The sequence below is a fragment of the Centruroides sculpturatus genome, unplaced genomic scaffold, assembly GCF_000671375.1.
Source record: "Centruroides sculpturatus isolate CEXI.00-Female unplaced genomic scaffold, Cexi_2.0 scaffold767, whole genome shotgun sequence".
Taxonomy (NCBI): domain Eukaryota; kingdom Metazoa; phylum Arthropoda; class Arachnida; order Scorpiones; family Buthidae; genus Centruroides; species Centruroides sculpturatus.
Genome location: NW_019385366.1, coordinates 81,443 through 104,161, shown reverse-complemented (window position 1 = coordinate 104,161; position 22,719 = coordinate 81,443). Strand labels below are relative to the sequence as shown.

Sequence of the window (22,719 nt, the reverse complement as noted above, 5' to 3'; positions counted from 1 at the left end):
TTATTAATAAATATAAAATTAAAAATCTTACAATTTAGTGTAAGTAACCTGAGCATTTTGAGTTTTCTTATTTGTATATTTAAAAAAATTTAAAATTATATATACAATATAGCTTTTACAATATTTAAATTTTAAATATAGTAAATTAATATTTAACATACATAAAACTAGTTTTAAGTGATGCTAAAGAATTTTGTTACAGCACATTACATATCGTGAAGTATTTTAAAAGATATCTAACATGTTTGGTTGCTAATTTCTACACTAATGTTACAAAGTTCTAAGATTCTTTCAAGACAGGATATTTTCCCTAATGCCAAAATTATTATGAAAACAGTCTGGTTTGAACACAAAACTAGACACTCAAAATACAAAAGGTTAACCAAGCAGTCTGTTATTGTAAGATTAGATAGTTGAAAATTTTTAGTATGGGGGAAGTAATCCTTATGCATCCCAATATTTTAAAAATCTTGCAAGGCGCATGATGCTGTTTTACAGTGTATGCTGTAAAATTCGGATGTACAAATTGTGCAATGCTTTTTTACATTAGATAGATTTGCACTCACTACACGTACCTCCCATTTTCATGTTACTCTGTACATATTATCGGTAATTGATGGTGGAGAGTACTGATAAATTTCTTGAATAACTGAAGAGTAATAATGAATTGAATTGTTGATAAATTTTTCTATGTATATAACACTTTGTGAAAATCTTATGATACATTGTTGTACAATTATAGTATTTACACTGTAAATAATTTTATAGTGTACTCTGACATAGGAATCTAATAATTACATTAATTTGTTTAAAAATGGGTGATAAATTGTTAATACTTAATTGCTTCTTGTAATAACAAATTGCTTACTAAAAATTTTTTTGTTATAAGTTTGTATTATGTTTCACGAAATCACAAGACAAGGGTATCTGTTTCTTGTACGTCAAGTCCCCCTGTTTGTGCAATCGTATTTATTCTGGTCTTTTGGGGCAGTGTGGTAGGACTAAACTGTTATAGGAATGTCAAAAAGTCGGCAGATAAGAAAATGCATCTGGAGCAAGCAAGTGAGCAAACAAACCGTGTGAAACTTCAAAAAATCTCCACAAAAACATTTTACCCAACCAAATGCCAGCCTCAATGTAAAAATTACTCATTTAACAAAAAAAGAAAAAAATCCTTATTATCTGATTTGCCGGAATGAAATAAGATAAAATTCTAGGCACAAAGCCATACGACCCAATGTGTAAAGAACAGAACCTTGCCACAATACATCTATTGTTTCTGGACATATATCTTTCTCGGTAAGACATTCAAACAATATTTCCTTACTCCCTCAATGTCCCTTGCAAATGTATTCGTTCCTTAAAACAAAAAAGCACATCCCGCTTTGCAACAGTGACAAACCACAGCAAGTCCTAAAAGAGGTCGATAACTGCAAGAGGAGTTTACTTTAATAGTAGTACAGTATAAGAAAGCCCATAACAAAAGTTTTGTTCATTTTTTTACTCTAACACTAATGCATGAAGAATGGATGCATAATTTATCTGCTAGAAAACTGTTGAAATGCATTGTAACTCCAGTATTTTCAACATGTTTTTATAGTTAAAATGCCAAATTTTACATTATAGATACTGTATCAAATTTGTAAAATAACCATTTAGATAATTAAGTATATATTCTAAGTATTAGTGCATGTTCTATCAAATAAAAATTTAAATGGAGTATCCTTCAAGTTTGAACTACGCCAAACTCCTGATTATCCGTGCATCGTCAAAACATTAGAATTACCGTAAGTGACATTTGGCTTTTCTTTCCTCCCTCAACCGTCAATTCTAAGGGACAAAAGTGTGACGGGTCGTTAGTTCCAGGTTATTATTTTACAGTGTGCAAAGTCTGTGCTTTGCAGTACAAAACTTTGGACTCATGCTTGCATTGTGTTATAACAGAGTTGAGTGAGCTATATATATATGTTACTGTTAAAGACAGAAATTAGAGAATGTTGATATTCTCCAGTGAATGTCAACACACAAAAAATATGTCAATAAAAGACCAAATATTTGGTTATATTATTATACATTCGAACAATCGTCAGTGTATGTTGACAAGCACAGATAAGCTTTGGTGGAGGTCAAAACAACACCCAAGAAGACAATGTCGACAGAGAGGCAACAGTCTGTGGCCAAATTCTTCGCCGTTTCCTTCTGCTCAAATTGGTGATATGTACAGTACAAATACAAGTCCCTGATGTTGACCGTGGTCATACAGATGCCTGAAATGTGTTAGTGGTTGTTGTTGGAATAGAAGACTCCGACTTTTATAAATTAGCAAACAAAAATGGTACCCTCAAGCAGCTTTATACCCGTAATCAGTTTGTAATTTGTAAAGAAAAGTTACTTTCCTAGAGATGAAATTTCTTTTCAAGAAATGTCGCTGAGAGAAGCAGCTGCAACTAATTTGAGAAGTGGAAGGCAAGGCTATACACGCTGTAATTGCAAATAGAAGTGTTCCACAAATAAATGCAGTTGTAAAAGCAAGGGAATCTTGTGCAATTCAAAGTGCCATAACAATTTAAGTTGTTGCAATAAATAAGATTGTATAACGTTAATCACATAATTTATGTGTAAGTTTATTATTGGTATTATTTTCTTTTCTGATTTAGAATGTACTGTTCGTTTTAGGTTCAACAGTTTATTTACATGTGCTGTTACTTAAGCTTTCTCCTGTTTTGACATATTAAAAAGTTGCATTTTTGTCTTAACATAATAAAAATATTTTTATTCAACATTCACCATCAGTACATGGTAAATGTCAACATTTGCTGGTGTAAGTGGGAAATAATGATAATGATATTTATCAAATACTTCATACATACACATAACGACTGTGTGAATGTTGACATTTGCCAAATATCGGTCATTCACAGTAACACACACACACACCATAATTCAATTAAAACCTCTGAATATTTTATTATAGTTCAGAGGGCTATTTTGGATTATCTGCATTTTAAGTGCACTAATTAGTATGGATAATCGGGAGTTTGGCATATAATCTTTAAATATCACTAATTTAGCAAAAACTGATATTGATTTTACAAGTATGCTGATATGCCATATAAAATGTAATTTTGTACATGCATGTAAACAACAAAAAAGATTAAGATTTAAGGCTGCTTTGATTTAAGATGGGCCACTCGGTAGCACCACCGAGTGGAATTCCTCAATCAAATCTGTTCATCTTGTTGAAATTCTTATATTTTGAAGACGTGCTTTCACACAGATGTTAACAGCATTTATCTGTGAAAGGTAGATANGACGGCGGGAAAGTAGTTCGGCTGCCCGATGACGTTTTACGTATTATAGGAGTTATTTTTACCGTTGTTTATGGATACTGCCACAATTTTTATAGGAATCATAACTATAGGAAACGGTTTTATAGGGGGGATCTACTGTATAATATTTTTAAAAAATTAATAGAACAATCAGAAAAAAGTTACACAATTTATTGCATGTATATACAATTGCAAACCTATGCATATTTTAGGATACATTAAATATTCTAGTCACTCACAACATGCATTAGTTTAAAATGGCAAGATAATTGGAGAAGTGCAAGAAAGGATGAAAGCTTTTTGTGCTTGGAAAGCACAGTGGGAATCCAACAGATAACTAAAGCATATAAGACGAGGAAACATAATGCAAAACTTGTGCATTTTAGAATAAAGCAGAAAATATGAATATTGGTGTGAAAATGAAGCATCTTTGTTTTCCAAAGTTAAAATATTACCATTTATCGGGTTTTGCAATATGCATCCCGTTATGGACGTACACAAAGAGCATGAGGATCACGTCCTTGGTGCCTTGAGCATTAACAACAACTATATGACATCTCTGAATATCCCTCAATATTATTTGCATGATAGACAAGTTTATGTTGCATTGCAATTGACTGGCTCTGTCAATTTACGTGGAAGTGTAAGTGTGGAGATATGAAATGAAAAGCAAGGTTCTCCCGAGAATGAAAGTTTAAATTGCTCTTTCGGCTCCCAAAGTACTACCATGGTCTTCTGGGACATATCTGAAGTGTTAGTGCTCAAATTTGTGAAGTATGGCCATACAATTAATGCAATACTCTGCTCTAAAGAAAACTGATATCACAAGAAACACATTATGAGCAATCATGTTATTTGTGATGATGCTTAGCACCTGTCACAAATGATCTGAAACCTTGCGCAGTAGGAAATTCGTGGCACCCAATGACTTACCTGCTTCTTAGCTTAGAGATATTATCCCATTGTTTTAGCTGCTTCCTCAATCAAATCTGTTCATCTTGTTGAAATTCTTATATTTTGAAGACGTGCTTTCACACAGATGTTAACAGCATTTATCTGTGAAAGGTAGATAGATTTGAGCCACAGAGCTTTCCATACAGACCAACTTGAGGTCATCGAGTGTCCTCAACAAAGCTTCCGTTGGCCATTATATAATTTGGCTTATGTGGTGCTGCTTAGTAGCATGTCCATCACTGGTACACTCGTACAACTGAGTGGATAGTCTGAAAGTGGTCTAAAATTTTCATTTTTATTAGAATTTGCTGATAAGGCAATAACTGATATAATGTGCAAAACGGAACAGTCAATCTTGCCGCAGCAAGATAATTAACAAAGATTAAATCTCAAAAAACGCAGAACTAAGTGATAGCTTTCTTCTAATAGTGGCACCACCAACTTGGCAATTTTTCTTCTCGCAGCACCCCACTCCTTTATCAATGTAGTTATTGAGCTTTTCATAATACAAATAAGCATCATGGCACACCTCAGCATTACCAACTTAGGCTGTCAAAATATCTACAATTGGATTGTTTATTTTAATCAATTTATCAAATTATTGAATAGGCCAATAACCGGTGTAAAACAAATAGATTTATAAATTTTTGGTGCCGTAATTTGTAGAGAGGTATAAGGACGTTTTTAATTGCAAACAAACTGGTCAATACAATTACATTGCAGCAGACGGTAGCCAAATATATTAAAAAGATATCTACAAAACAACACTTAACTATAATTAATATATTCCACAAATCTAATTACAGTAGATCCCCCTATAAGANATTTGTGATGATGCTTAGCACCTGTCACAAATGATCTGAAACCTTGCGCAGTAGGAAATTCGTGGCAATGACTTACCTGCTTCTTAGCTTAGAGATATTATCCCATTGTTTTAGCTGCTATAACATGAAACATGTATGAGTTTACAATTCTGGGGGTCTCCCATCTTATTTAGAGCCGGAATCTTACTGTAAACAGCAACGGGCAATATTCTAATAAACCATCTTAATAATTCATTAGCAAAAAATGTATGATGTATATAAAAAAAATCACTTTAATCCAAAACAGTTTATTTTTCTCACAGCCACACCAAGCTAAATGATTCAAGAGTTTATTGTAGCATATCTTATTATCATATGTGACGAGTTTTATAGACAAACTGACGGGATAAGCATGGGGTCAAAGATGGGGCCAAAACTTGTGGAAATAGTTATGACTGATACAGATGAAATAATTAACAACATTAAAGGTATAAAATTAGTTATGAGATATACACTGATGATTACTTAATAATTTTTGATAGCAATCTGATAAGTGAAATAAATATCTTTATCATCATAAATGACATTAATGAAGACACAATTTGATATAGAAATTGAAAAAAACAAAGTTAAATGATTTAGATATAACTATAATTAATGAATTAAATAGGTTTACTTTTTTAACATATAAAAAAAACCATGTAATGTAGATAAAACAATTACAGTTCATATAGCCTGGAAAATATAAAAAAGAACACTTTGATTATGGAATTAAATATATATACATTAGAACAACAAATATTAAAAATAGAGAAATTGAATTAAAATTGTTAGATAATAAATTCATACTAAATGATTACCCAAGGTTAAAATTAATTAAATGACACAAAACAAACAATACTTAAAGAACAGATATAACACTAGATATAAATGTGACAGAAATTATTATACCTTTCCTTATATCAAAACATATTTGAAAAATGCAATAATAATCTCAAACAAAATAAAGTTAATTTGGCCCCATCTTTGACTAACAAAATATCTCAAAACATATGTAAAAGAATCAATAATCAACATAACATAACCAAAAAAAAAATGATATTACAAAAGAAGGAACTGTATATAAAATTGAATGCAATTGTAATATCCCTAGAATATATGTAGGTGAAACTGGCAGAGCCTTGGAAAAAAGAAAACTTGAAGCAGCAATTCACCTCAAATATAGTAATTCACCATGGTTTAAACATTCAATGAGTAATAATTGCCAAATTAATAGAAATAAAAATACTACAAACTGAAAAAGATAGCTATAAAAGAAAATTTAAAGAACATATATAGATTTTAAAATATCCTAGAGATAAACTAATTAACATCTCAGATGGCATGACCATTGATTCACAACGGTACGAAATAATAGAGGCTTTTGCATACAATATAATTAATATTGTAAAATTTGTTTAACAGTAATGTAATTCTTTTTTGTCTATGTACTTGTGTGAACATTACAAAAAACTTTTATACTTGTGAATTTATATGAATAGGTGTTACAATCTAAATTTTGTAAGTACATTCTACCCTTTTTAACGATATAATTAAAATTGTATTATACAATTATATCACACTTATACAGTACTCCAACCATGCAAGCAAACCAATTTGTAGTCGCCATCACCTTTGCGTATAAAAGTTAAAATTACAGTAACTTAAATTGGGTGTAGCAAGTATAAGATTTATTATTTATTGTATTTGAAGATTATATGGAGTATTTTAGTGTTTTTGATTTGTATTATAGATGTAATGGTTGTCTTTTAACCCTTTTTTAAGATTTTATAATTGTATTTATACAGAAAACATTGAATGTGTTATGGAGTTTCAAATTGTACTTTTTTCTCTTCCTAGTACATGCATGTAAATATACAAATCATATTGTAAAAATCTTTATTGATAATTACAACAATGTCAAGTCTTATAAATCACACATTGTTTTCAATAGCACCAAAGACGGCTATAAGATCATATTAGCCCGAAATGAATATGATGTATAATCTGTTTAAAAATATGCTACAATAAAGGCTTGAATAATCTAGCTTGGTGTGGCTATGAGAAAAATCAACCATTTTGGATTAAAGTGATTTTTTATATACATCACTATTATACCAAACTCATATTACATATAAAAAAATATATGGATTTTAGAAAATAGCTTAAACAACATAATAATTGACAACAAATTTTTAAGTTGTTTCCAAGACATATTATACTTTGCAATCGTAAAATCAAGCGGGGAAATGGGAGGAGCTTCAGGAAAAAAGTAACAATGTCACAGGCAGATTGCATGTTGAAAGTTACATCACCACAGCTGAGCCATGTGAATGTGGCCCACTGCAAAGGGACTTTACAATCACACTGTATGCGATCTACCTAGATCAAACAACATACAGATATAAATAACTCCAGTTAATATGATCAACAAGTATGTAATATTGAACAAAAAAAAACAAAGAAAGTGAAATGCTAAAAGCTAGTAAACTTCAATAAATAATCTCAAATATGTACACTCAATTTTTAGATTTAAACACCTTTCAGTTTCTTGACATACCAGCACAGAGAAATAGCCACCATTTTAACACACTTTTTAGTCTGCGTCTAGGTAAAATCTCAACTCAATTTTCACCCAATTCCCGATCTATTTTAAAGTTTGCATATATAGACATTACCGACATTTTTTTTTCTTTGAAGTTCCAAAAGATTTTGTATGGGATTCATTTTAAATGTACAGAATGTTCATTTGACATTTTTACTTCCCCAGATGTGATATATAAGAGGGAAAGTATGGCAATCAGTGTGTGCATGTGCAATTTTGTTCACTCGTTTGAAGCTTAATAATGCCCATCTCTTTTGTCAAAGATTTCTGAAATTTTGCATGGAGGTTTAAAGGTATGTTAAGGGGATGGATTGGTGCTATTAAATTTTGGCAGTTAAAGATAAAGAGATGGGAAATAGAGGGGGTTTCACATGTCTTATCTTGAACGGGATCCAACTACATAAAGATTTTACTCATTAATTTTATTTTAAAAAAATTGTAAATGCTAATAGTCTATATTCTCAAAATTAAGATTTTTATAATAATTAATACACAAAAAATATTTTAAAATACACCCTCATAACAGATGGCAACTCACACACACAATATTAAAGTTTCTGTAAGTTAAATTTTAAAAAAAATCCGGCCTGTTGTATATTTACAAGACCAATACTGAAATTAAAATTAACTTATCTGCTGCCATTAATTTAGAAAGAGAGCTTGAATTCGAGCAAGTAAACCAATAAAGAGTGTGCTAAAAATTATAGTTTTGGTGAGAAAATGCAAAGAATTTTCACTTAGAACGCACACACTTGGCATAAAAAGAAGTGTAACTATTTTTCCCGATCAATCCTTGTGCTTAAAATATTTATAAGCATAAACTGCATGCAAAGAATTTAATGCTTAGGTATAATTTTGCTATTTTAAATGCAGTATATAATAATGTTCATAAAAATATTTGTATATTATACATACATTAAAAAAATAAATAAATTTTCAAGTTAACAGTTTAAAATTTATCTGTGTCGGCTAATAACAAATTCTTGCCGAGCACGAAGTTTTATACGGGTCGTGCCGATGTGATGTACCAAATATGGCAATAATTTACAGATGACGAATACAAAGAATGATCCTAAATGCTTCCATGTGACATCAAATCTGATATGTATGTATGTTCTCAATAGATTTTGGAATGCTTGAAAAACACATTTCTTGATAATATTGTAGTAACCAGTTAGAACTAAAGTATTTGTTGGTTAGTACATGCCCTCCACCAATACGAAGATTGCAAACAAAAACAAACCTAAACACCGATTTGAAGAATCTAGCTTGGTGCATCTGCTAGCATTTTTCCTATTGCCTCTGGTGGTATCTCTATTGTCATCTGAAATTGATTAGAGTAAGTTATAAATTTGATAAATTTCTTAATTGAAAGAATAAGAAAATAGACAGGAAAACAAAAATACACCATTAGAAAATTTTTACATTTATTATAAATGAACAAATTTCGATAGTGTTACCGTTATTAGATGGCAAAGCTGTGGTGAGAGCTGCTGAATTTCCTGAATGTCTAGAAGTTGACCTGCCCACTTGGTTTGTTGTGGAGTGATGCGCTTTGTCCGGATTTGTAGTAGTTCCATATAATATTAATGACCAATCCTTAAGAATAACTGCAGCTGAAATGGACAATACTTAAAGTTATTTCTGAATTACTTTACAGATAAAATCTTCAATCAAAAACATATTTCAGATTGGTTCTTTAATTCAGTGGTTGTCAACTTTTTTTGGCAATTCAAACTTTCACAATTTCACATTTTTGACGGCATCTACTGATACTAATATCACACTAAAGATGCCATTATATGCAAAAATGGGATGTAAAATGCAAATTATTGCAAAAATTAGTATTTTTAGAGATTGTCTGGAAATTTTGTTGTATACATATGTTCGGGCACATGTAAAAATGATCTTAGTACATTTATGATGAATTATTTTTCTACTAAAAGCAGAGATTTATATTCTATTCTTTGAATAATAAATATTTAATTATTACTAACAATACAGAATAATTTATAAAACAAATTAAATTTTCTACATTAATCCTAACACTGACATTATTGAATTCTACAATTTAAAAAGTTAGTTTTTAAACTGTATAATTGTTTTAAATTGTTTGATATAAAATATAATCAATGTGAAACATGTGGTTTGTATCTTGCTGCCTCAGTCTTTTAATTTGATTTTATTAGTAATAAACTTAGCATAAATGTGTAAGTTGTGAAAGAGTTAAAGTAAACTTATTTTATCCATTGTAATGGTCTGCAATGTTGTCATAGTATTGATCTAACAAGAATTTATTGCTGATTTGATCTAAATTAAAAGATTAATTGATGACTTAACTGCAAACAAGAATTCTTTCTAATTTGGGTAGTCTTAAAAATAAGTTTAAAAACTACTTTTGACTAAACTATTGCTATTAAACAATTATACAATATCAGATTTTACATAATTATTACATTTAAAAACATACCAAACATATACAACACATTAGTCTATAAAGTATTAAAATAATTACTTAAAACGTTCTTATTATGAAATGTAAAATTAGTTCCAACATATTTTCACAGCAATCAAAGCCATGTTTGAATTATTATTATGCTTCTTTTTACCTAAACCATCTTTAATGAGAATCAATAAAAAAATTTAAGTCAGAAATTAAATCCTGGAGACAGAAATTTTATGTAGAATATTCTTACAAATGGATTCTAAGCAATTTACATTTAAAGCAAGAGTGTAGGAATTATGTCTTAAGCAAGCAGTAACGACAATGAAATAATTTAGGAAAATTTATTGTAGTTCTAAATTATTAAGTTCTGATTTGGTTTATTCTGACAAAATCTCTCTCCAAATTAAAAACAAGGGAATTTTCAAAGTTTAATAAATTTTTTTAATAGTCAGTATCAATTAAATACAAATAGTTATCTGGAAAGAAATGTTAATAATTTTAACCCAAAACATAACCCATTTGATCATAAAATAAGTTTAATTTTTGAAGTATTTTATACACAAACAAAAATAAATTGGTACAAAATATCCATCAACAACCAACTTAAGAAAATGCAAAGAATTAAACATTAAGCTTGTTTAATAAAATTAAAATTTGATATATACATTGAGTTGTGTGATACCTATAAGTATTTTAAAAAAACAAACATTTTAACACGCAAATAAAGATCCACACACATTCATCGATTCATTGCGTTCATGCAATAGCGGGAAGAAAAAGTCAGATGAATTTCTAAATTTTTCAAAAATAATTTCAATATTAAAAAAGTTTTTGAAGATTGTAAATAGATTTATTTAAATTATTTAAATTTTTGTATTGATACTTTGTGAAATTTTTATTGAGTTCTGAATTTCTTGATTTGATTCAGATTTATTGAGAATATTCTCAGCATGTTTGCAATGTTGCATACCACAGATGGCACATTTATTTCTTTCACATCAGTACTCCACCATTATGGTAAAATTAATTGTTCTTGGCTTCATTTCTATATTAGGAGTATCTTTGCTATATTAACATAAATAAAATACTTCTAGCATTGTTTACCATATTTTGAGCACAGGCACTTTTTTATGATAAAAACTGTATACCAAATGTATGTATGCAGTACTATACTATCTACATAATCAATTTTTACAAACATTTTTTTTAAAGAAATCGTAACATAATCAACAACCAAATTAATTTTCCTGCCATAATTTTTGGTCAAAAAGGTGGAGACCCAATTAGTTAATTTTATTAAAACACTGCTTACATATAGCCTGAAAAATCCAGCATATAAATAATTTTTAATTTGTTATAAATAATAAAAATATTATTTTTAGTATAAGTCACAAATGATGCATAAAAATAGACCTGTTATAATTGAACTCAAATATCTGTGCTATAAAACAAATCTCTGCACAGCACCTGACAAATAACATGTTTTTGGGGGGAAATCCCCCAAAAATTCTTTACATAGAGAATGTGTCAAACCTTAAACTATTTTAATTTAGAAATTTTCAAAGAAGAATAGTCAGACAGACAGACAAATAGTCTCATCAAATAGTTGGGACTGATGAGTGAAGTACTAAAGTTTATTTTTAAATAAAATTCTAAAATTTAAGAAACATAAGTTAACTTACGACCTGAACGACCATCATTATGAATTTCTAACTTCCATACTCCATTTGGGTTTTCACCCCAATTATGTACAGTCATGAAAGGCCAGTGACGAAAGCCTGTCTTGAAATTGTCATTGGGGCGTTTGTCAAGAAGTCTGGATCTGAAAACAGACATTATATAAAGTACAGGATATATTTTTTTAATGGATTGATATGTACTAAAGACTTTCCAAATATCTATAAAATATATTTAATAAATTTTTAATATAAATCACATGATATTGTCTATTGTGCTATTTCAATATATAAAGTATATTCTGTCAATATGAAAAAATTTCAACTTCAAGCAGTAAAATATTTTATGCACAGATTGTGAAATTTACGCAAATTTACCTAGTTTTGATAGTGTATATTTGTCCCAAATTTTATTTGCCTATAGAAAAAAAATCAATATTTTATGTACTTTAATTTTAATTCATTGTCTTTTAATCAAATATTCTGATTCTTCTGAGTGTCTTAAGATGATTTAAAATCTGTATATATGAACATTGGAGTGAACTGATGGTTTAAGGCTAGGCAACTTATAAGCAATCTGTCAAAGGAGTGTCTCCTGAGAGGATTTTTGATGGAAAATTTGGCCCCTATTAAGATGTTAGGTACAGGAAGAAAACCTAGAAAAGTCAACCAGTTCACCAGTCAGGATCAAACCTACAATTAACTACCAACTTCATATATACAAACCCACCAGTTAGATAAGCCAAATAGATATAATGAGAGTAAACTTTAGTGGTTTTATTACATGAAAATACAAGGTAGTTCCACTATATTCATATATAAAGCCACCAATGGCCAAATAGATAAAAACCACACTTCACTTTTCATGTTTTATCTATTTGGCCACAGGTGGCTTTATATATGAATATAGTGGAACTACCTTGTATTTTCATGTAATATAGTGAGAGTAAACCCTTTGCTCTCTCTCACTACTACAAATACAGTATATCATTTTTCCCCATATTATGTAACAATTAGGCTATGTGCATACTGTTGGTGAAATATGAATAATGAAATGTTCATTGTCTGTAAATCAAAGCATTCACACTAGTCATTATTTTTACATTTTTATAGCAATCATTTTTGTTTGAATGTTAAATAAGATTCGATAATTAATGAATGTCATAACACATTAACCAACACAAACCTCCCATAATAATTCCATATACGACTGAAGGAAGCTTAATGATGGGCGTTGAAGAAAGATTAAAGGTTTAAGTTGTCTGATAAAAAACTAGAGAAAAAACTCGGCTGAAAATAAATTCACTTTATTTTACTGGTATGTGAATTATAATTGTTTCTTGTTTAATGTTGAAATAATATTTTTGTCTCAAATCCATATTGTAAGCACATAGCATACAACAAAGATGGCCATGAAACAAGCATGTAATGAAATTGCGTATGCTTTCATAGAAATGTAGAGGATTGTGTGAATGCTTTGACAATTAACAAGTTCAATAGTAGACACATTGTTATTGATTAGACTGTCATTGGCAGTGTGAACTCGGCCTTAAATTTATTATTATTTTATGACGATTCACGAGGAGAAAAAAGGTTAAAAACATTTTTAACTTGTATAAAATTCAAAAAAGTTTTTTGCATTTATTCTCAGTTAAATGTAACATTTATGATTTTTAACGTATATATTTGTATTACATTTATTCGAGATACTTTGAATCGTGTATAAATCTAATCAAGATGATTTTTCTTTGGTATATATTTTAGTTAAATTTTTTCATAAAATAAAACTATAAATTGAGAAAATTAGTTACTTAAGCAATTGATTAAGATTACTTATTAATTGAAACTAACTAGTATAAAAAAAAACCTCTTAATTTAAAATAAAAACATTAACAGGAAAACTTGGATTTAAATTGTAATAAGATTTACCTGGTTCCCATTGGTGAAATAAGAAATATATAAATATCGCCACGTATACCTCGCAACAAAGTAATATTTGCTTGGACATGTTCTAAATATTTTACTTTTTCACAAGATACTTTTAATTTGAGAACAATGGAAGATTTTGGTTGTATTAAGCTGAAATAGAATAGAAAGATCTTTGTTATAAAATGTTCATTTTAATTTAATATGTAACTCAACATTTTTTATAAAAAGAAATATTTGGAAATAATAAAAATCACATAATTAGAATTTAATAATTATTTCAAGCATTAGCTTTTAAGAATTTTCTTAATCACATATTGATTGTATGCAGAAATTTTAACACATGCACGTACACATTTAAATTATCCTTGAACTTGGAATTAAGGCAGTTCTAGTGAAAGATATAAAAATCAAATTTAATATCAATGTTAAATTTACAAGAGTGAGACTAAAATTATAATTGGAAAACTTAATAAAATGAAAGAAAAATTGCCTTGTATATCAGAAAATAATTTGTACAATACATTTTAGATTTACTTTGAAACTTTGTAAGTGAAATTTGATGTGGAAGACAATGGGAAACCACCACATTACCTATTTCTAGTATACAAACTTATCTACAATCCTCATGATCTCATACCAACATGTGTCTAGTCCAGGGATGGCCAACAGTTTTTGCCTCCAGGCCGAATTGGAAAGAAAACTTTTTACACAGGCCGAACCGGAGGCTGCCCTAGGAAGATTTTGAGGTGGTGCAAGATCTCATTGTGGTGTCACACCGTAGAGACTAAATTGTACATAGAGATTACAGATACATTTTTCACATTATCATGCTTTATCAACATTCTAAGCTGTACTTAAGAGATTTGTAATGGAGGGTTAACTCTAAACGCACAGTGAATTTTTGTTGACCTTCCTTTTTTCTTAGGCGTCAGAAATTTTCACCGAGCTATTCGGAGTTGAGTAGCTAATACTGAAAGATTAATCTTGGGCCACATAAATTCATTAGACGGGCCGGATCCAGCCCGCGGGCCGTATGTTGGCATGCCTGGTCTAGTCTGCCATTCATTCTGAGTCCAGATCAAATGGTGAGAAATATACTACTGGGTGCATATCAGTGAGTGACCAGGCTATATGCAGCAAATCGACTACTTCTGGAAGCCAAAGAAGAAACAATGTAAGGAACCAAGTCTGAGTGTTATTTTTAGTTACTTTTATTTTGCTTATTATTCTATTTTTGTTTGGGGCTTATGTTTTGTTAGGACGAAGGTTTCCTCACCACTCACCTTAGACACTTAAAAATAGAAGAGAAACCAACTCACCGATGAGAAAAAGCGCCGTAGATAAAACTCGCGCACACTTGGCTCCCGAGCGGAAAAAAGTAAGTCCGCATCGAGAAAAGGGGGAGACCCCACAAGAATAACTTAGGAACTTGCTAAACCTTAAAGAAAAAAAAAACATCCCGAAAATTGTCAAAAAGAATAATGTAAAAGGTTAGCAAGTATTGTCGGAAAATAAGCTGCCAGACAAACAGAAAAAGTTTATTGTTAGCAAATAAGTATGTAAATGAGGGGAGTGCCCGCTCTCAGAATTGTGACGTCACCTCACAGTATAAAGACCAAACCTCAAGTGAAGATGGTCGAGGTGAGCTTCTGTTAGCAATGAGCGTGGCGAGCTTCGTAGCAGCAAAAGAGAGCAATATCCGATAGGATAAAGTAGTTCAAGGCGATTTTGAAGTTATTCGATTTGTGGATCGAAGATTAAAGAAAGTCTTGAGAGTTGAGGAAAAGGTTCCTAATATATTGAGGTGATGATTAGGATCTTTAATTCATAAGAATTATTGTATATAAGTTAAATCTTTGAATTTTTTGTTGAGTTCCAAAGGGGAATAGATTTAAGTTAGAAAATAGATTGATTTGAGTTTTGTTGGGTTAATTCTTATTGACTTTCATTGAATAAATTGTTAGTTGATTTTTTACTAAATTTTGTATATAGTTATTACTAGAATATTTATTAAATATTGAATTGTTATTGACTAACTTTGTCATTATTTAATTTGGTGCACGCTTAAAGTTCAGGCCTAGCACATTAACGCGAATCCACATAAAGTACCCGTTAGGTAACGGCTATTTCCAGCACACAGTCGTGTCGATAATCATTGTAGAGGGCAGAAAAATAACATAGTACTTTACAACAATACTCCAAAAATCATCACGAGGAATATAAACAACAGAGGCACGTGGAATGTAAGAACGCTGTACGTCAAAACCAAATTACATAACCTCGTATTAGAGGCCAAAGAACTGAATATGGACATACTCAGTGTCAGTGAGATGAAATGGCCCAACAGCGGTTGGATAAAAAGCAATGACACACATGACTTTGTTTTCTCTGGAGGAGACAGTCACGAAAGAGGTGTCGGAATACTCATCAGGAAAGACGTCATGAAAGTTGTCGACGGAGTAGCAGCAATATCAGATCGCATTCTTTACCTGCACATAGCATCATACCCCCATTATTATTGAGTTTCTGCATTGTTTGTTGTTAACGATACAAAAGCATTAAGCATTATTCAAGTATACTCGCCTACAGAAGCTGCCCCAAAAGATGTCATAAACAAATTCTACAAACAGCTTGAGAAGACACTTGGACTTGCAAAAAGAGGGGACGTCAAAATAATAATGGGAGACTTCAATGCCAAAGTTGGAAAAGGCAGAGTAACTGACACAGTAGGCAATTATAGACTAGGCAAAAGAAACAAACGTGGTTATATGCTTGTTGAATTTGAAGAATGCCATGACCTATGTATCACAAACATATGCTACAAACAACATCTGCGAAGACTGCACACATGGAAAAGTTCTCAAGATGGAGAAAACAGAATAGTACGAAATCAAATAGACTTCATCCTCATCAACAAACAATAAAGAAACTCAATTCACAATGTTAAAACAAGGCCTTCAGCTGACTGCTACACAGAACATAATTTACTCTATGCCAGGTGCACCATTCACTTAAAGAAAGTTACAAGAAAAATGTCAAAAAGAAGAAGTTACATTACAACCTTGACAGGTTGAAAATATGCAAAATCAGGCAACATTTTAGTGAGGTGATTACAAAAGAAATCCAAGACAATGACATACCCTCTATAGAGAATCACTGGGAAAACATAAAAAGTGTAATTAAGAATGCTGCCTGTACCTTACTTAACAAAAAGGAAAGAGAGCAGAAGAACCCTTGGATCACAGAGGACATTTTGACACTGATGGAGGAACGTAGAAAGTTTAAGAACCAAAACCTTGAAGAATACAAAAAACTTCATCGGATGATCATGCATGAATGTACCAAAGCTGAAGAAAAGTGGTTCGAAGAAAAATGTGAAAGAATAGCAGAGCACGACAAAAAGCACCATACCAGAGAAGTCCATAGAATCATCAAAGAAACCATGAAAGAACTTAAGAAAACAAAGAAGGGCATAAAAAATTTAATAAACCAACAAAACAAAATAAAATGTGGAAAGGAAGAAAGAGCTAAAACTTGGACAGAGTACATCAAAGATTTGTTTGGAGATCGCAACAGACATCCCCAGTTTCATACAACAGAAGGAGATGCTGCCTCTCCTATTACGCTAAGAGAATTAGAACATGCCATGGACTCCATGAGATATGGAAAAGCTCCTGGTGATGATGATACTCCAGCTGAACTCCTAAAATCCTTGGGCACGCCTACAAAACTATCGTTACTAATCTTTTTAATAAAATCTACAAAGATGAACAGCTACCACGTGACTTCAAAAGACCCACGTTCATCCCAATTCCAAAGAAGCACAATGCCAAGCAGTGTGACCAATTCTGAACCATAAGTCTAATGAGCCATAGCCTAAAGCTCTTACTAAAAATTATAGGATACCGAATAAGAAACAAAATGGAGGCTCAGATAGGACCATCGCAATTTGGGTTTAGACCTAGAACAAGCACTATTGATGCACTGTTTGCTGTGAGAATTTTATCAGAAAGAGCCACAGAAACGCAAAGGGAGTTGTACATTAGTTTTGTCGACTACGAAAAAGTTTTTACAAAGTATAACACCCACTTTTAATGGAAACGTTAAAGAGAGTCAATCTAGACACAAATGATTACAAACTGATTGGCAACCTATACTGGGACCAAACTGCCACAGTTAATCTGGACAACATAGAAACAGTACTGTGTCAGATAGAAAAAGGAGTTAGACAAGGATGTGTATTATCACCCACACTTTTTAATGTTTCTCTGAACAGATAACACAGGAATGTTTCTGCAAAGATGTGGAGATCAGGGTTGGAAGAGTGAATATCAATAACATCCAGTACGCTGACGATCTCACATGCATTGCCACATCTGCGACGGAGCTCCAACAGATTTTAGACTTACTCCAAGCAGGCAGTGCAAAATATGGCATGTGTATCAACGGAAAAAAGACAAAATGGATAAAAATTAGTAAAGACTCTGCAGCGGACAATTCCCAAATCTTTGTAGACGGTACTTTACTGGAAGAAGTAACCAAATTCAAATATCTTGGAGTCATTATAACAAGAGATGGTAGACGTGATAAGGAAATCTGAACACAAATCCAAATGGCAAAATCAATCTTCTCTAATCTCCAGCGAACACTTACGGATAAGAAACTAAGCCTGGAGATAAAGCTTAAAGTACTGCGCTGCTACGTATGGTCTGTCTAGCTGTACGGGTGCGAGACGTGGACCCTGAATAAGGGCACAGTGAAAAGACTGGCAGCTTTTGAAACGTGGTGCTACCGCTGCATGCTACGGATCAGCTGGACAGAGCATGTGACCGATGCACACGTGCTGCAACGAATTGGAGTGGGAGAGCGACAGCTGCTTCCTATCGTAGTGGGATGCAAAGCGAGGTACTGTGGCCATGCCATCTGGGCCACCAACTCACTGCTTCCTGTCATACTGCAGGGCAGGATCCAAGGAACACGTTTCCGGGGAAGACAGCAGAGGACCTACCTACAAGATATAGCAGAGTGGACTCAAATTAATAAGAATCACACTGCAAGAGATCAGGAGGAGTGGCGATCAATTGTTAGCAACCTCCAGCTCAAAGAAGCAACATAGAAGAAGAAGAAGTGAAATTTGGGAAAAAATTTCATTTGTAAATTTCACTTTGAAATGATTTGCTAATTACCAAAATTTTAAAAAGAATTACACAAAAGACATACTCTATTGGCCACTATTGACATTTCTGGTAGTTAAAAATTTCACGAAAATTAGCTATAATATGATTATATGCAATGTTGAATCAGGAAAAGATTAATTTGTCTTGTTTTTGATGATGATTATGATATTCAAAATTAAATGGAAATTTTCTTAACTTTGTTCAAATAATAAAACTTAAAAGAAACTGAAAACTAAATTCAAATATGATAAATATTTGTAGAAATATAAAAAACTGAACTATAATTAGCTAATTATAGAAATATAGCACCTATGCTGAATAGATTTAACTACTTTGGCTAAATATGAACTGTCAATGGCATTTGCCATTCTCTCTCTCTCTCCCTATATATATACAGTTGACCCCCTATAATGCGGGTTCGTATATCGTGGCGAAAAAATTGCAACCGTATTTGTATAAAGATGCTAAAAGAGACTCGTAAAATGCGGTAAAACATCATTGCCGACTCATGTCACAACAGGATTGGTCGAATCTGGACCAATAGTGGACAAGCAGCCGAACTACTTACACGCTACAGAGAGTTTAGGCGGGTAAGGTGAGTTTACTATCGTCTGTACAGTATATAAATTAAGTACTGTAAGTCTAATACAGTACTGTAATTTTATACATTTCTTGTGAAAAAAAAAACATTTCTTATTTAATGGCCATAAAAATTATATATTTATATTAATGATGTCTCCAAAGTTCAGTGAATTTTTTGCAGAAAAATAACTTATCAGAAAATGCGGCTGCCGTGTGGTGTGCTGCTCCACAACGAAAACAAGCTTAAGCAATGGCGTTGTCAAATGGTGCACACTCGGTAAGTAATCCTACAATTTTTTGTTTATAGCATAGTTTATACGGATTATTCCCAAAAAATTATACATGTTTTGGAAAGATTGAGTCAAATTAGTCCAGAATCGATTAATTTTATGGAAGAAAACCTTTCAAACAACTGTAGTCCGTAAACTGCACACGTGTTGGGCTGTGATTGGCTCATGTATTTAAAGATTCCTACATCATAAAATTCTTATAAAGCGGAACGTATCTACCAGTAAGCAGGAGTTATGGGTTCAAATCCTGCTCCAGTCCAATTCTTCTCTTCCGAAATATTCAAAATTCAAAATTAATTCTAATTATTAAATTTATGAACGAATGGAAGCTTAACTGACTACCTCTAGCCAAACTGATTTATATCTAATTAGTTATTAGCCTTAATATAGCCTGATAATCTGGAAGATCATCTGGCAATATGAATGTATCAAGTAGTAGCTTATGTATGAATGTTTTAAGCTTAATTACAGAAATTTCTTTAAAATTTGCTATCCTATTTTATTTACAGTATAATATATGCTCAAATAGTATCCTCGTTTATATTAAAAAAAATGGCGAATTAAATTTTCTGATCCTAGAAAATTTGAAGTGTGAATATCAATACAGGTAATTTGAATGTTTTCAAATCATCAATTAGAAAGATAAAGATAGTATATCTGTCTGTCTATGTGTTTATTTTATTATTATTAATACATACTTTTCACTAGACAGCTGAGCTCTAACTTCACACACTTTCTGCGGAGGAACAGTTGTCCATTTCTTTGCTAATGAAACCATAGCTGCTGCATCCATCATTCCATATCCAAACGAATGACTGACTGAAAAATGAAATTTAGTTATTATTAGAGTCAATTTTAAGTTAGTTTATGTATTAAGGAGATTAATGTATAAATATTTAAAAACAATTAATAAAACTTAATGAGATTTTAAAAATGGAGTGTTGACATGAGCTGAATAACTTCATTTGAGTAATCACTAAGTTTCTCTCTTGAGAAGAAATCAAGTAGACTAGTTTTAATTTTTAATAAATTAAATTAAAAATTTTCACTGTTGTTAAATTTAAAAAAGTTACCAAGAAATATTAAGAATGGTCAAAAAAATTATAAATCAAATATTTTAAATCTAAAGATGAAAATAATAATAATAAAAATCATGAGTTTAGGAAATTTGCCTTATATTCAAGAACTTTTAATGTATATTTGAATAAAATTGACAAGTTGCATAAATGTTCACATGTAGAAATAAAATATCTAGACATTAGATAAATTTCTAAACATTAAATTTCACTAATGACATAATCAAAAAACTTTAATTTTCAATTATTATATTCATCAAACCTTGTGAAGGAAACTGTCATAACAGTTTAAAAAGACTTAGAAATTGATGACTATCCACTATCCAGGAAGACCTGCTATTGTTAGAAAAGTCATTATCAGAAGAGTAAAAGAAGACAGATCAAACAAGATCAGAGTTAAACTATCAACAAAATTAGTAAATGTTTTGGAAATTTCTCACAGATGATTCAGTATATTCAAGCACCCAGCAACTTGAACATGCATCATGTCTTCCAGTACTTTGTTTCAAGTGCTTTAACAATGAAGCTCATTCTGGTGAACAGACTGATAGAGAAGGTTAACTGGGATCATTATCTAATGAAGTGATTGGTAATGACAAAAACATTGTGTTTTCTGTACCTCCAAACCAGATTCCTTGATTTAATAATTACCTAGGTTCACTACTAATTGGCAGGATAATTATTTCAGTGACTTTCCAACAGCTGCAACTTTAATTTCCAATACAACTTATCTTCCTTTATCTAGAGTAACGCATGTAGTTATCAACTAAGGAAATGATATACACTTCAAAAAACATATCAAGCTAGTAAAAAAAAAAAAAAAAAAAAGGCAGTGTTAGTGGGTCTTTTGTTTTACATCCTTGGTTTAATATAACATTAAATTCATTCCCGGTAGTTCGACTATCAGAAATAAAAGCTATGCCAATATTTTCAGACATCTGCATGAAGACATACGAAAGTGATGCAATTTGTCAGAGATGCAACTCTCACATAACATGTATTTATACATATATATGTATATGTGATAATCTGAAGGTATTCTTAAATGGATTTATATAATTTTTACCTCAAACAACTTAAATAAATAATTTAACTACAGTTAAAATGGGAAAATTGATAAAATTTAGAATAAAGATAATATAACCTAAAAAGGTTATAAAAACTACAACATCCTGAAAAACTGCTCTATCACACCACATTTTACAAGAACTGAGGATGTTTTGCTTCCTTCCTCCACCCCTTATATCTTAGAATTTTGCACACCACCTGTGCAAATGACACAACCTTTCTAGGAATTATCGTTGTGCAGTAATCTGTAATAAAAAGGGGCAGAATAGCTAGAGTCGGGGCAGTTCTTCCCAGACCTTGCCATAGGAAGGCAGTTCACACAGATAGAACATGCCACATACAGTCTCCCATTCTTGAATTGGGACCAGAGCACGCCTAGCCAGCAACCACCGACTATTTGAGTCATGTACACCGAGGTAATATGATTTTATTGTAAACTCTCTCTCTCATACGGATTATAGTCATAAAGTAGACACATGTTTTATGTTTTCTTATTATATTATTTGTATTTGTTATTTTAGTGTTCTGTGATTAAATTGTTGATTCTTATATTCCTGACTTTCGTAGTCGAGTATTTATTCCTTATGCACAACCCACACAGAATCTTACCACTTGGGTTCTGAAAAAATTAAGCCATCCAGTGACAAAGTGAGCAGGTCTAACAGATCTGACGATTAGAGGGCCTTGACCCTCTCCGTATTCTCACATATATTATATACATAATATAATTTAATGAAAAATGTTA

General features: G+C 31.3%; 1 protein-coding gene across 1 annotated transcript in view; it reads right to left on the bottom strand.

Annotated features, from left to right (window-relative positions):
- The window catches only part of LOC111638182 (furin-like protease 1), a 42,073-nt gene that overhangs the window by 4,435 nt on the left and 14,919 nt on the right, over positions 1–22,719 (bottom strand). The window contains exons 10-14 of the mRNA XM_023383856.1: positions 20,529–20,649; positions 13,782–13,931; positions 11,859–11,998; positions 9,191–9,346; positions 8,974–9,054 (exon numbers count right to left, since the gene is read on the bottom strand). Of these exons, the coding sequence (XP_023239624.1) occupies positions 8,974–9,054; positions 9,191–9,346; positions 11,859–11,998; positions 13,782–13,931; positions 20,529–20,649 (648 nt within the window). The remainder of the gene's footprint in view (positions 1–8,973; positions 9,055–9,190; positions 9,347–11,858; positions 11,999–13,781; positions 13,932–20,528; positions 20,650–22,719) is intronic.